General features: G+C 36.0%; 1 protein-coding gene across 3 annotated transcripts in view; it reads right to left on the bottom strand.

Annotated features, from left to right (window-relative positions):
- NT5DC1 (5'-nucleotidase domain containing 1) overlaps nucleotides 1–14,086 on the bottom strand; it is a 252,923-nt gene that overhangs the window by 87,461 nt on the left and 151,376 nt on the right. For all 3 annotated transcript variants that reach the window (XM_044004362.1, XM_044004363.1, XM_044004364.1), the window contains exons 7-8: nucleotides 6,075–6,249; nucleotides 3,347–3,444 (exon numbers count right to left, since the gene is read on the bottom strand). In XM_044004362.1, the coding sequence (XP_043860297.1) occupies nucleotides 3,347–3,444; nucleotides 6,075–6,249 (273 nt within the window). The remainder of the gene's footprint in view (nucleotides 1–3,346; nucleotides 3,445–6,074; nucleotides 6,250–14,086) is intronic.

Below are 14,086 nucleotides of genomic sequence, written 5' to 3'. Positions count from 1 at the left end.
ATTATAATTTCATGTGCAATTCTAAAAGGCTTCATTATTTTGCTTTCCTAGCAGATGTATATATGTATGCATTTTAAAAATACAAAAGGAGATATGGATGCTACTAGAAACAGATATACTTAATGAGAAAAGAGACATAATTTAAAAGGAGGACAGAATGAGCAAAGCACACCAGTTTGAGACCATTTAGCATATTAAGTAAGAGGTCTTTTCCCCATGCATGCTGCTACCTGCTGATGGAAACAATACATTATGTAATAGAATGATGGATACATTATTTTATTATACAATTTTATTAAGCAATGAACCATGATCATCATGGAATTAGATGCAGTCTATTCTGTTTCAGATAGCAAGGAAATGTATAATACATTTTGGAAAGAATTTAACAAAAATTGATGGCAAAAAAAGCGCCTTAGGTTCTCAATGTTGTGTTAACTGTATGAAAAATTCACTTATATATAACAGCACATTCTCTGGCAGTGCCTGATATATGAGGTGTTATATATAGAAAATTGTTTTTAAAAGCAGATTATTCTTTCAGAAGAAATGTATTCAGTTCTTTGATTTTTGGAGAAAACATTCTAGTGAGATAAAAAATATTATATGATCATGTGGAATAGACTGAATATCAAATATAAGGAAATTTATTAAGATTCAAAGTCTGCATATTTTTGAAAAATTGTACCTAAAGATTAAGTTTAAGTTCACCTACCAAAATTACTTTTCTAAAAGAAATATTGGAGTAATACTCCTTTGATTAAATTTCTGTTTTTCTCACTTGCTGAAAATGAATAATAATCTTTAGCCAAGATCATGACCACGTTAAGCTCATACACGACTGAACAATTCCTTTGCCTCAATATTATTAAAAAAAAAAAGTTGGAACAAGAGGAAAAGAGAGAAAAACACTTCACTTTGTTTACCCCACATACTCTACATATTTGTGTATTGACACTCAAGGCCATGAACATTACTGTCTCTCCTTTGAATTACTTGTTTCTTCTTCTCCAATTGTTCTTATGTTATACCCAGGTGAGCAGGTTTTGGAAGCAGTTTGCTCCCTTCCTCTCCACCCTGTCTCATTTTTACTATTAAAATTAAGTTTCTTCAGAATCATATTCTTCCCATCATCTGGTACTGGTTCTGGAGACAGAGGACTTGGGTGACATCGAGCAGGCCTCTTAACTTTCCACCATAAAATAAGGGGGTTGGATTAGACGATCTCTCAGATTCCTGCTGACTCCAGACCTATGACCCTGTGTCCCATCAATTGGGAAGGGGTATATGCAATCATTCTAAAAAGGCAACTGCATTCTTTTTTCTACCCATGTATACTGATTAACATGTAGCTGAACTTTTTATTGAAAGGTAGCTTTTCCATAACTAGGAGACTTACCTCCAGGTCTGTCTTACACAATTTAAAAAGTTTATGCTAAAGAATTGGTAATTGTTCTATAGTTCTCCAATGAGTGAGAAATTCTCTGAAAGCTAATGAACAAGCTGTGGTATATGATTGTCATGGGATATTATTGGTGCTATAGGAAATCATGAGTTTGATAATCACAAAATAATAAAGAGCGAAATGAGCTGAACCAAGAGGACATTGTATACAGTAACAGCAATATTCTTTTTTGACCATTATAAATAGCTAAATTAACTACAAAGGACATATGAAGAAAGACACTATCAGCATCCAGAGAAAGAACTGATAAATAGAAGTATATATTGGATAATTTTACATACATACACACATTTGTGTCTAATGGTAGTCATCTCTGGGGTCAGCGAGGCGGGGGGGGAGGGGAGGGAGGAGAGGAAGGGGAAAAAAGTGAAAAAAGAAATTTACATGATAACTTTATCATATATCTAGAAGGAATAGCATGTTGTACATAAAAGATTTGTGGTTTCATATGCAATAATCATCTTTTAAAAATTATCCTATGTTATGGAAATGCTTCTTTTATTCCATAAATTAAAAATAAAATAAATTTTAAAAATTAAAAATAAAATAAAATAGAAAGCTAATGTAATAAGCCCATTTGTTCCTATAGAATCTTTGGTCAACTACTGAACAACTGCCCCTTTTAATTCACAATCAACTTAAAAAAACAAATATAGTAAATGAAGAGAATACTGAGTCAGTCCTGACTTTTTAAAATGCTTTTCAATGGGAGACCAACAATACCACCAATGACAGACATTTATTGAATGCCCGGAAATAGCTGTTTTGTGGTATTATAATAGGATTTAGTTATGATGATGTATTAATGAATGACACAACATTGGTTGGGGAGAATCTGAGGCTCAGCATAGCCATACATTTCTTTGTTCTTCTGTAGTATATAGGACAAAATACAAACTCTTTAAATTGATCATCTGAAATATTTCCAATCTATCATTCTGTTACTGCACATTAATTTAGATACATTTAGATACTCTACATTCCAATCAAATAACTGTTAGCTGTCCCCTGAACTCCTTTTGATATCTTCTGTATCTGTACATCTGTGTAGGCCATCCTCCATACATAGAATATACTTCCTTCTCATTTCTTTGTAGAGAATCCTTTTGTTCCTACAAAGTTTACCTCAAAGGATTGTGGATTTTAGAGCTGAAAAAGACCTCAGTGATCAGCTAGTTCAACTCCCTTCATTGTACAAATGAGGAAACTGAGGCCCAAAGATTGAAATGATTTGGTTACGGTCACATGCATAGTAAATGACAGCTAGGATTCACAACCAGATCCTCTTGACTCTAATTTTCACTATCACTCTGACATCTCCATCAATCAGTTAATCAATAGGCATACCACGTGCCATGAAGACTTCCCTGACACTCCCAGCTAGAAGTGTACTTTTCTTCTTCCTGCATCTCTAGAGCGCCTTATCCAGATATCTCCTAAGCCTCTTTTACATATGACCACATATCATACTCATCTCATAGCCTACCTACATCCTGTTAGAATGTAAGCTCTGAGATTGTTATGTTTTTCATCTTTTTATTCCCTGTGCTTCGCAGAGGGCCATGCACAAGGATAAGTAGCAATCCAATCAACAACAACAATCCCAAAACTGCCACGTCTTAATGGGGGGGGGGGGTGGAGGGTGTCTGTCACTTTGTGTGATCATTACCCTACTTAAGCATTTCTTTTTTCTCTCTTCAATCTTCATTCTGGTCTTCTCCTTCTAAAGACTGTTGCTTCTATTCTGGTGACAGTATCCTATGAGACATTTTCTGAGTAATAAACTTTGCTGTTACAACTATCTCATTTTGAATTAGATTTACAAAATCAGTAAGCACAATTTTAAAACCAGCAACACTTATATTAGAAAGAAATACTTACCAAGTGTTTGAAACAGTCTCTTATTTGGTTGATGGGAGAAGAAACCAGGCTTCAAAGCGTTTGAAATCACAATATCAAAAATATCTCTAAAATCATTCCTATATGACAATGAAAAGGAGTGAAATTTCCAGTCAATGTACTGAAAACAACTGGATAAAGTCCATAAACTACTAAAAACAAAAACAAACCCAAATCCTGAACTTTTATTATCTGTCCAATGCAACGCTGGTTCTTAAAGTGATACCAACTGGGGAGGGAGGAAAATATTCACTTTAGGGGGAGAGTGCCAGTGACAACTAAAAGCAAATAGACTATAGCCCACTTGACAACACTAAAGTGCCATGAAACGAGAAACAGTTTATTTCTTTCTCACCATGAAATCCTATGCAATGACAACTATTGGAAAACAGATAGCACTTCCATGTTTACATAGTTCTTCTCTGACAGCAACCCTTTGAAGTATAATCAGTCTCATTTTACAAAGTGGAAACTCAGCAAATGGTTTGTCCAAGATCAACCAAAGAGTAAATGACAATACTATTCCTGCTATGCCAGTATCTTGTTGAATGATGATTTAATAGAATTTCAACATGAGGAATTCAGCATAATTCAATAAGCATTTATATTTATAAGCAATAAGCATAATTCAGTAAGCATCTATTATGAGCTAGGTACAAGGGTCACAAAGACAAACAAAAAAATACTTTCCCTTAAGGAGATTGTATCACCTAAAAATGTGAACAGAGGCTAATAGGTAGTAGAATAGGCTTTCAAAGACCAGGTCAAAAAGAAAAAAACCAAATGGGCAACTTAAAAAAACAGAATAATATCTTCAAAACCAAATAACCAATTGTTACACAATTATTTATTAGCTGTCTATTGCTGTGCTAGGCTTTGTAAAATACCAATAAACTATAGGGTGCCATCTTAGTACAGTTAAATCAGCCAAGACAGCCTCCCCATTGTGCTGCCGATCAGTTTGATGATCTTAAGTGTGAGGTTGAGGCCTGAGTATGGGTATTCAAGTTTGGAAACCATTGAAAACATCTGGTTCTTTTCTGGTATAAAGGACATTTTAGAATGAAGATCTAATAAGGACAGTTAAAAGATTAAGACAATGTTATATTGCTTGCTTTCTCAATGGGCTGGAAGGGAAAAAAGAGAATCTTAAAAAAAAAAAACAAACATCAAAAAATAAATAAATGAAAAAGAAACAATGGTACCAATCTGCTATTCTTTGCCTGCCTTCCTCTTCTTGTCTTTCTTTCCTTCCTTTCTAGAATAATGATTTCATTGAGGAATTTCCCCCTACCAATGCAGACCAAGCTAAATAATTTTCTCTGATTCCTACTTTTGTGTCTATCGTATTCCTACCAATTCCAATTCCTTACCTAGGAAAAATTCCATCCTACTCCTGTCCTGTTTTCTAATTCTTATTAGGCCTCTGCTCTCTCACTGTTTCTACTATCATTTTCTTGGTATGTTGCTCTGTTGTTTAAGAAGCAAGAATATCACAGATGGAAAATTTAGGGAACTAGTAAGAATTGGAGCACATGAAATCAAGTTAAGAATATAGAATTACACAGGCCATACAGCGTTTCAAAATAGAAAATTCTAGAATGTATTACTAAAGGGATGGCATGTAAACATGTAGAAAGGGAAGAGGTGATTATAAAGGATAGGCCATTTCAGATATTCTTATTCCCTCTTTTGATAAGGTTTCTAGCTTGTCTGCGGAATGTTGTAGACATAGCAAATTTAGAAAAATATTTGACAAAGGTTGGAATAATATGGGTTAGATGTTAGTAATTAGGTGGAATCTGAAATGCTTGAATAAACAAACCTTACAAGCTAATATACAGGTAATGGGATGGTCTCTAGAGAATTGCCCCCAGGCTTTCCTCTGGTCTTGTTGAAATTTCTCTACAGGTGGGGTGGGGTCCCTGTTGCTGGTGAGGCTGACCTTAGTGAATTGCTTAAGTCTGAAAGTTCTGAGCTGCAATAGGACTAAAACTGAACAGGTGTCCTTACTAAGTGCAGTACCTACATTCAAATAGTCAACTTTATAAGTATGGATTTGAATGGAAAAGATCTGGAAGTCTTAGTGAATATAAACTAAACATGAATGAGCAGTTACATGGCTATCAACTAACTAACCAACTAACTAACTAACTAACTAACTCAAGCTGCAGGAAGAGAAAGGTGATAATCCAGTTATATGCACTTTGGTCAGAACATATCTAGATTACTGTGTCCAATTCTGGATGCCACATTCTAGGTAGGACGATGATATAGCATGTTTAGGAGGGAGACAAGGATGGTAAAGAGGATCATATTAAGTTATAGGAGGATCAATTAGAAGAACTGGGGAAGTTTAGATTGGAGAAGGGAAAAACCAAGGGGGAGATGATCACTAACCTGCCTGAATTTTCTGGAAGGATATCATATGGAAACGGGCTAGCTTTGTTCTGCATGGCCTCAGAGAAAAGAACCAGAAGGAGTAAATGAGTGAAAGTCACAGAAAGGCAGATTTATGTTGTATATAAGAAATCAGATGTAACATTTGGGCCTGTTGAAAAATGACTGTAGGTTTTCAAATGGAGACCACACCATCCCTTGTTGATAATGTTGGATTTGTGGTCAGATACAAGATATATAGCTAGTAAAGTTCCTTTCAAGACTGAGATAATGTACAAATGAAGGAGGATTTGACATAATCAATACTTACCCAATAACGTACTCACAGAGAAGTCTGCAGTAGTCACTGTGTGAATTGGTCAATATAAAGAGAACCTTTCCTGCACTCTTCAGCTGATGAAGCCATGTTTTTACAGATTCTGGACAAATCAACAAATATTTTTCTGGATCACTTTTAATTCCTGGGAAATATAATCCAGAGTTTTCTAAAACAAACAAACAAAAAGTTATAAACTACAATTAAATTTTTGTGGTTGTATTTTTTAAAAGCACCTCAATCATTAAAGTCTATTTATTTAAAAAAAATTTTTTGGCAGGGGAATGAGGGTCAAGTGACTTGCCTAGGGTCACACAGCTAGTAAGTGTCAAGTGTCTGAGGCTGGATTTGAACTCAGGTCCTCCTGAATCCAGGGCCGGTGCTTTATCCACTGTACCACCTAGCTGCCCCTGAAGCCTATTTATTTTAAATATGCACTAAAGCCTACATATTAAGATAATTTTAAGCATAGAGAAAAGTATCTGAGGTGACCTAAGCCAGCATCATTAGCATTTTCTCCAGCTGTCCCCCATGCCTAGGATGCACTCCTTCCTCATCTCTCCCTTCTGTCTTCCTTCAAATCCCAACTAAAATCCCATTTCTTTAATAGGAAACCTTTCTCAACCCCTCAAAATTTTAGAGCAAAGCTCTCTTATATTTCCTGCTTATCCCGTGTATATCTTGCTTTTTGTAAGTTTATTGCATGTTGTCTCCCCCATTTGATTGTTAGCTCCTTAAGGGCAGGGGCTGAAACTTAGCAGATGCTTAACAAATGTTTACTGATTGATTTTTACATAAAATATTTCCTAGGAAAAACTAATTCTCAGGCAGTATGGCTCGGTGGATAGAGAGGTAGCCTCCAGATCAGAGAAACTTGGGTTTAAGCCCCACTTCAATATTTCTTTTTTGTTTGTTTGTTTTGTTTTGTTTTTTGCAGGGTAATGAGGGTTAAGTAACTTGACCAGGGTCACACAGCTGATTAAGTATCAAGTGTCTGAGGCTGGATTTGAACTCAGGTCCTCCGGAATCCAAGGTCAGTGCTTTATCCACTGTGCCACCTAGCTGCCCCCTCTAATATTTCTAATACACATTGGCTGTATAATCCTGGGGAAGTAAGTTATTTAACCACTTCAAAAGGTTTTTTTTTTTTTTTTTACTCAGTTCTCTCTATACTAGTGAAATCACAGTTCCAGTTCCTGTTCCTATTCCTCCTATGGGATTCCTTTTGAGAAGTGAAGTGGATTTGAGGGGAGAAAGGGATAGCTACCTAGGTGCTGAGGCTTATGCCTCAAAAAATGGTATAACTCTATTAGTCTCAGAGTACTCTCAAAGGCAACATATGCCTGGATCCCTTTCCCTTCTTAAGTCCCAGTTATAAACTTCCATAAGTACCAGGCCAGGAATAAAAAAACCAACTTAAATAGAAAAGCTAAATTCAATAATTAGCATAACATGTGTGTCACCATGAGATCATCAATGGGCAAAAAAAAAAAAATCCCTTGTAGCATTGTGTTCTCTGTGGACATCTGTGGTTAATTCTTTGACTCAGTAAATCCCAGACATGATTTAGAGTCATGGTATGTCTAAATGTCCTGTACAACATGGTTTTACTTTAAAAATAAGGTGAAAATTCTATTCCCTTCAATTTCTCCAAGAAAAGAAGTAACAAGAAGGGTTAGTGCCCAGAAGAAAAAAAAAGCCATAAAGGAAAACAGTGGTGGATGATATAGGAAAAATATCATGTTATGCTGAAGGGTATTTGGAGATATTCTTGTCTCCCTGGATCTTCAAAATTACTCTGTAGTCTCTAAAGGCCAGGGATAGGGTGGGGTTGGGTATTATATGTAAGAGAATGATAAACACTCCACTTAGATTTATTGACCCAGAAGATATATTAAGTAGAATATTTATGACACAGAAGACATAAATACAATGAATAAAATACTTAACAGAGAAACTTTATACTCATTTGTACACTATCAGTACATCACTCTTTGGAGAGCTACCCACTTTCTTATCCTGCCAAAGTGTATTTAGTGTCACCTAGTGATTGCTATGCACAAATTTCACACTGAAAAATTGGAGAATAGTCCTTATCTGTAAAGAAGTTTTTCATGTATAAAAAGGAAAAAAAATCATTCAAATTAGCATTCTATATATTTTTTTAAAACTTAAGTGATATACACTGGTACTCATTAATACACTTGGAAAGAAGGATTTAATTGTACCTATGTGGTCATAGGAAAAAAAGAGTGAAACTCAAATGTCAACTTACTCCATCCATTTGTCCAGTTTCTCATCATTAATTTGAATATTTTCAGACAGGTTAATGCAATATTGTCATTATCAAGGTGATATACCTCCAACCCATCTTGCACCTACTATACTAACCTACCTAATGCAGAGTTCTAAATATATTAATCAGTCGCCAAGTCCTGTCATTTCATACCTTCAAAATATCTGTAACAAGGCAGTAGTCAGAAACAAAACACTTTTGAGGATGCACAGGGTGAAAAGAGAGAAAGTTGTATTAAAAGGGGTAAAATAGGATTGAGAGAAATATTATATAAAACTGAAAAAAATTACAGCAAGTTTCTCTGAGAAAAGTCATTTCTATATAGAGAGAAATGAGTCAAATTTATAAGAATACAGGTCATTCCCCAATTGATAAATGGTCAAAGGATATGAATAGACAGTTTTCAGAAGAAGTAATCTAAGCTATCTATAGTCATATGAAAAAATGCTCTAAATCACTATTGATTAGAGAAATGTAAATTAAAACTCTGAGGTACCACCTCACACCTATCAGATTGGCTAATATGTCAGAAAAGGAAATGACAAATGTTGGAGTTGTAGAAAAATTAGGACACTAATGAACTGTTGGTGGAGTTGTGAACTGGTCCAACCATTCTAGAGAGCAATTTGGAACTATGCCCAAAAGGCTATAAAATTTGTGCATAGCCTTTGACTCAGCAATACCACTATTTGGTCTGTATCCCAAAAACAGTAAGAAAAAAGGGAAAAGGACCCATATGTATATATATATACATACATACATACATATTTAAAGCAGCATTTTTTTTTGTATGGCAAAGACTTGGAAGTTGAGGGGATGCCCATCAATTGGGGAATGGCTGAACAAGTTGTGTGATTGTGATAGAGTACTATTGTGTAATAAGAAATGATGAACAGGATGCTCTCAGAAAAACCTGGAAAGACTTACATGAACTGATGCAAAGTGAAGTGAGCAGAACCAGGAGAACACTGTACATAGTTAACAGGAATATTGTATGATGATCAATTCTGAATGACTTAGTTATACAATCATCCAAGACAATTTTGAAGGACTTATGATGAAAAAATGCTATCCACCTCCAGAAAAATAACTGATGCAGTCTGAAAGCAGATTGAAGCATACTTAAAAACAAAACACTTTTCCCCTTTTTTTGTTGTTTTGTGTTTTCTTATACAATGTGACTAATATTAAAATGATTTCCATGACTACACATGTATAACCTGTATCAGCTTCTCAAGGACAAGGAAGGGGAGCAAGGGAGATAATTTGTAATTCAAAAGTTTAAAAATGAATGTCAAAATTTGTTGCTTTCTTTCTTTTTCTTTTCTTTCTTTTTTTTTGGGGGGGTGGGGCATTGAGGGTTAAGTGACTTGCCCAGAGTCACACAACTAGTAAGTGTCTGAGGCTGGATCTGAATTCAGGTCCTCCTGAATCTAAGGCCAGTGCTTTATCCACTGTGCCACCTAGCTGCCCCATAAAATTTGTTTTTGCATGTAACAGGGAAAAATAAAATATTGAATTATTTTTAAAAAAAGAATTGTGACACTTGTTGTTCCCCCTACCCTTGAACTTTCCACTGCTACAACACCAATTCCAACCCTCAATACCTTTTACTTGTAAACTCTTATAATAGCTTCTTACTTTTACTGGTTTGACCCTCCATTTTTTTTTTTACTTCTGTCAAAAAATTTTTGAGAAGTCAAATAAAATCATTCCTCCCCTCAAAAAACTTCAGTGGCTCCCCATTCTCCATCAAGTAAAATACAAATTCTTTAGCATGGTATTTATTCTTACTCCAACCTACTTAGTTTCTGACCAAATTTCATGGTACTCCCTTTGAATACTTTACATTGCAGCCATTCATTGTTCTTCAGTGTCTTTCATTCTTTCTGACAGCCTTTCCCCCAATCTCCAGGAAGAGAACAGAATCCTAGCCCCCAACCCTTTGCCTCACCTCCTGAAATCCTTTTTTCCTGATGGATCATCTTGTGAGTCATCTCTTGTCTTAAGGAGCTAGGCAGGGCAGTGGATAGAGCACTGGTCCTAGAGTCAGGAGGACCTGAATTAAAATCTCACCTCATACTCTTACTAGCTGTGTGATCCTGGGCAAGCCACTTAACCCCAATTGCCTTAAACACCCAGTGCCATCTCCAGTGGACCTGATGTATATCTTGCCACTGGACCCAAATGGCTATAAAGGAGAGAGTGAGGTTGGTGACCTTGTACATACAGCCCTCCCTCACTTAAATACAATTCACTGAAAGTCATGCTATCACCCCAATGTTATGGTCCTCTTCAAAAACGGACAAACAACAGCACTTATTCCTTCCTGAGTCTCTCAGAACACTCCACTGACATTTCTTTCATGACCACATTTCATCCTCCTATTAAACTGTAAGCAAATACAGACCATACCATTTTTTAAAACTTCTCAATGACCTAGGCCTAAGTCTGTGCTTAGATATATAAATGGAAATTTCAGTCCCCTACTTAAAATAAACTCCAGTAGCCTATTATCTCTAGAATTAACATAAACTCTTGTGTTTGGTTTTAAAGCTTTTGATTAGTTTAGCTCTGATCCCAAACTATCTTAATTCTTTTTTTTTTTTTAAGTGAGGCAATTGGGGTTAAGTGACTTGCCCAGGGTCACACAGCTAGTAAGTGTTAAGTGTCTGAGGCCAGATTTGAACTCAGGTACTCCTGACTCCAGGGCCGGTGCTCTATCCACTGCGCCATCTAGCTGCCCCCCAAACTATCTTTCCAACCTAACTACACATTTCTCTTTCACCTACATTCTTCTATCCAGCTAAATGGCCTTCTCCTTATTCCTGTCTCCAGGTTTTTGCACTGGCTAGCCCTTGTGCCTAGAATGTACTTCTTCCTCACCTAAGACATATAGAATCCCTTTCCCTCCAAAGCATAGCTCAAGCATTGTCTTCTATATCAAGTGTTTCTTGAACCCTTCAAATGTTAGTGCCCTTCTTCTTACCACTTTGTAAAAGACTATACTTAGTACCTGCCCTTTAGAATTTAAGTCTCTTGCACAGAGGGATTGCTTCCTTAATTCTCTTTGTATCCCCAGACTTTGAACAGTAACTGACACATAGCAGGTGCCTAATAAATGTGTTGGCTGATTGTTTGATTATTCATCATTCTCAGATGGATCCATGATCCCAATGATTTGAATGCTCCCTCCAATCATGCATATCTCAAATCCATCCACAACTGCCCAACCAAGTGACTCATGCCTATTCACATTCAATTTAGGCACAGCAGGGCTGTTCTTAGAGGACCCTTTTTCACATTTACAGCACCTATGCTGAGCACATCTCCCTTTTTTATGCCTCCTTTGATGTTTATGATCAGAAGAAATCATGAAATCTCTGACGAAATCATGACTGAGTCTGAAAGACAGGAGAAACTTTGTAGGAAGAGATTTTAAGGCAATGTTTTCTTTTTAACCCCTAGCAAATCAAAAGCTTTTTTTTTTTAACTTTAAATAATCTTTTAAAAATTTTGCACTTGACAAATACAACAAACGTGACCACTGTAACACCAGCTTTATTGCTGTTCCTCACACAAGGCACTCCATCTCCTGAATCTGGGCATTTTCACTAGTTGTACCTCTTGCCTGGAATGCTGTCTCTCTTCATCTCCACCTCCCCACTTCCATGGTTTTCTTCAATTCTCAGGTAAAGTCTCACCTTCTATAAAAAAAACCCAACCCTTTCCCTCTATTGATAATAATCTTCAATTTATAATAAAAAGGGTATATGTCTGCCTATCTTTCTTTACATATATACATACATACATATACACACACATAGAGAGAGAGTTTGTACATAGTTATTTGCATGTTATCTCCACCATTACATAGTAAACTCCTTGAGAGCAGAGACTGTCTCTTGCTTTTCTACATATTCCCACTGTTTAATAAGTGTTATAAGTGTGAATAACTAATATAAAGGGAACAGAAAAAAGAGGTACATGCATAAAATCCTGAATCTTTACTACATACAACTTGGTTTTAAAAAGTGTATTAAATTTAACATAATTGAACCAGGGGCAGCTAGGTGGCGCAGTGGATAGAGCACTGGCCCTGGAATCAGGAGGACCTGAGTTCAAATCTGGCCTCAGACACTTGACATTTACTAGCTGTGTAACCCTGGGCAAGTCACTTAACCCCAATTGCCTCACTAAAAAACAAACAAACACCACAATTAAACCAATACAGCTCTGCTTGTCTGAGTCTCCTAAATTTCCTTTTGTCCTCTTATGTATTTTTAAATGTTTTACTAACACTTTTTCTTTTTCTTTTTTTGCATGACTATCATTACCACCCTTAATCCCCTCAAAATATAAGCCCTCCCTTTCAACAAATAAATAGTCAAACAAAATTAATTCACAAATTGTTGGTGTCTGACAATATATGCTTTATTTTTCACATCCAGTCCATCACCTGCTTCATCATCAGTCTTTTGGAATTGTAATTGGTCAGTGTATTGATCAGATTTCCAAAGTTTTTGTTTTCTTTTACAATACTGTAGACATTGTATACAATATTCTCCTAGTTTTGTTCACTTCATTCTGCTTCAGTTTTTCATTATTTCTCATGGCACAATATTAGTCCTGTGAGCAAGATTTTCCCCACCCCTTAGAGAGAAGTAATTTAACTATGGTAATAATCAGTTTATAGACTAAAAATTGTGATTTAATATGTTTAGATATCCTTTAGTAGCTTAAGTAAATAATAATGGAGCAAATAAGACATATTAGTTGTGCTTCTATACATACTATATTGTAAACTGGTCTAGAAATCACACATCTAGTATCCATCAACTCAATTCCAATTATGGTTAGGTGTCTACAAATCATCTTAAAGGTCAAGTGCCAAAAATAGTCACTTGTGAGCTAGAACAGAACAATCAAAGCTTGAGGAAAAGTCATTTAATGGAAGTTGATCTACCATCAGAGATCAACACTAGTGGTTTCAAGCACCCTAGGTAGAATCCACTACAGGTGGATCCACGGGTTATCAACTTGATTGTACATGAGACTGATGGTGGGGGCAGCTAGGTAGCACAATGGATAAAGCCATGCCCTGGATTCAGGAGGACCTGAGTTCAAAACCAGCCTCAGACACTTGACACTTACTAGCTGTGTGACCCTCGGCAAGTCACTTAACCTTCATTGCCTGGCCAAAAAAACAAACAAACAAAAACATGAGACTGATGGTTCTTTCACTCTATTTTATACTTATTGTACATGTACCACTTGGACTGTGTTGTGTGGATTGTGTTGTGGGAGGAGCTTATTGGGTATAAATACCCTTGGGTCCTGAGGCTTGGTGTCTTTTGGTCCTAGACCTGAAGCCAGCTTTATTGTGAGATAGGTCCTCTCTGAATAAACCTATTTTCTATGGCTTGGAGACTATGGTTTTTCTTTGTCTGACCCTGCAACTTATAAATTTTTACAACAGTCCATTAAATTCATATACTATAAGTTGTTCTATCATTTTCCAATTGATGAGCTCTTATTTTTGTTTCTGTTTCTTTACTATAACAAAAATTGTTGCTATAAGTATTTTTGGAGGTATGGGTTCTTTCCTTTGGCTTTGATCTCTTTGGACTAATTGTCTAGTAATGGTACTGCTGGGTTAAAAGGCATATACAGTTTAATCCTGAACAAGTAAATACCCAAATTGGAGATT

Source organism: Dromiciops gliroides, chromosome 4 (assembly GCF_019393635.1).
Source record: "Dromiciops gliroides isolate mDroGli1 chromosome 4, mDroGli1.pri, whole genome shotgun sequence".
NCBI lineage: Eukaryota > Metazoa > Chordata > Mammalia > Microbiotheria > Microbiotheriidae > Dromiciops > Dromiciops gliroides.
The sequence above is the reverse complement of the archived record's forward strand: the minus strand, read 5'-3'. Positions and strand labels throughout refer to the sequence as shown.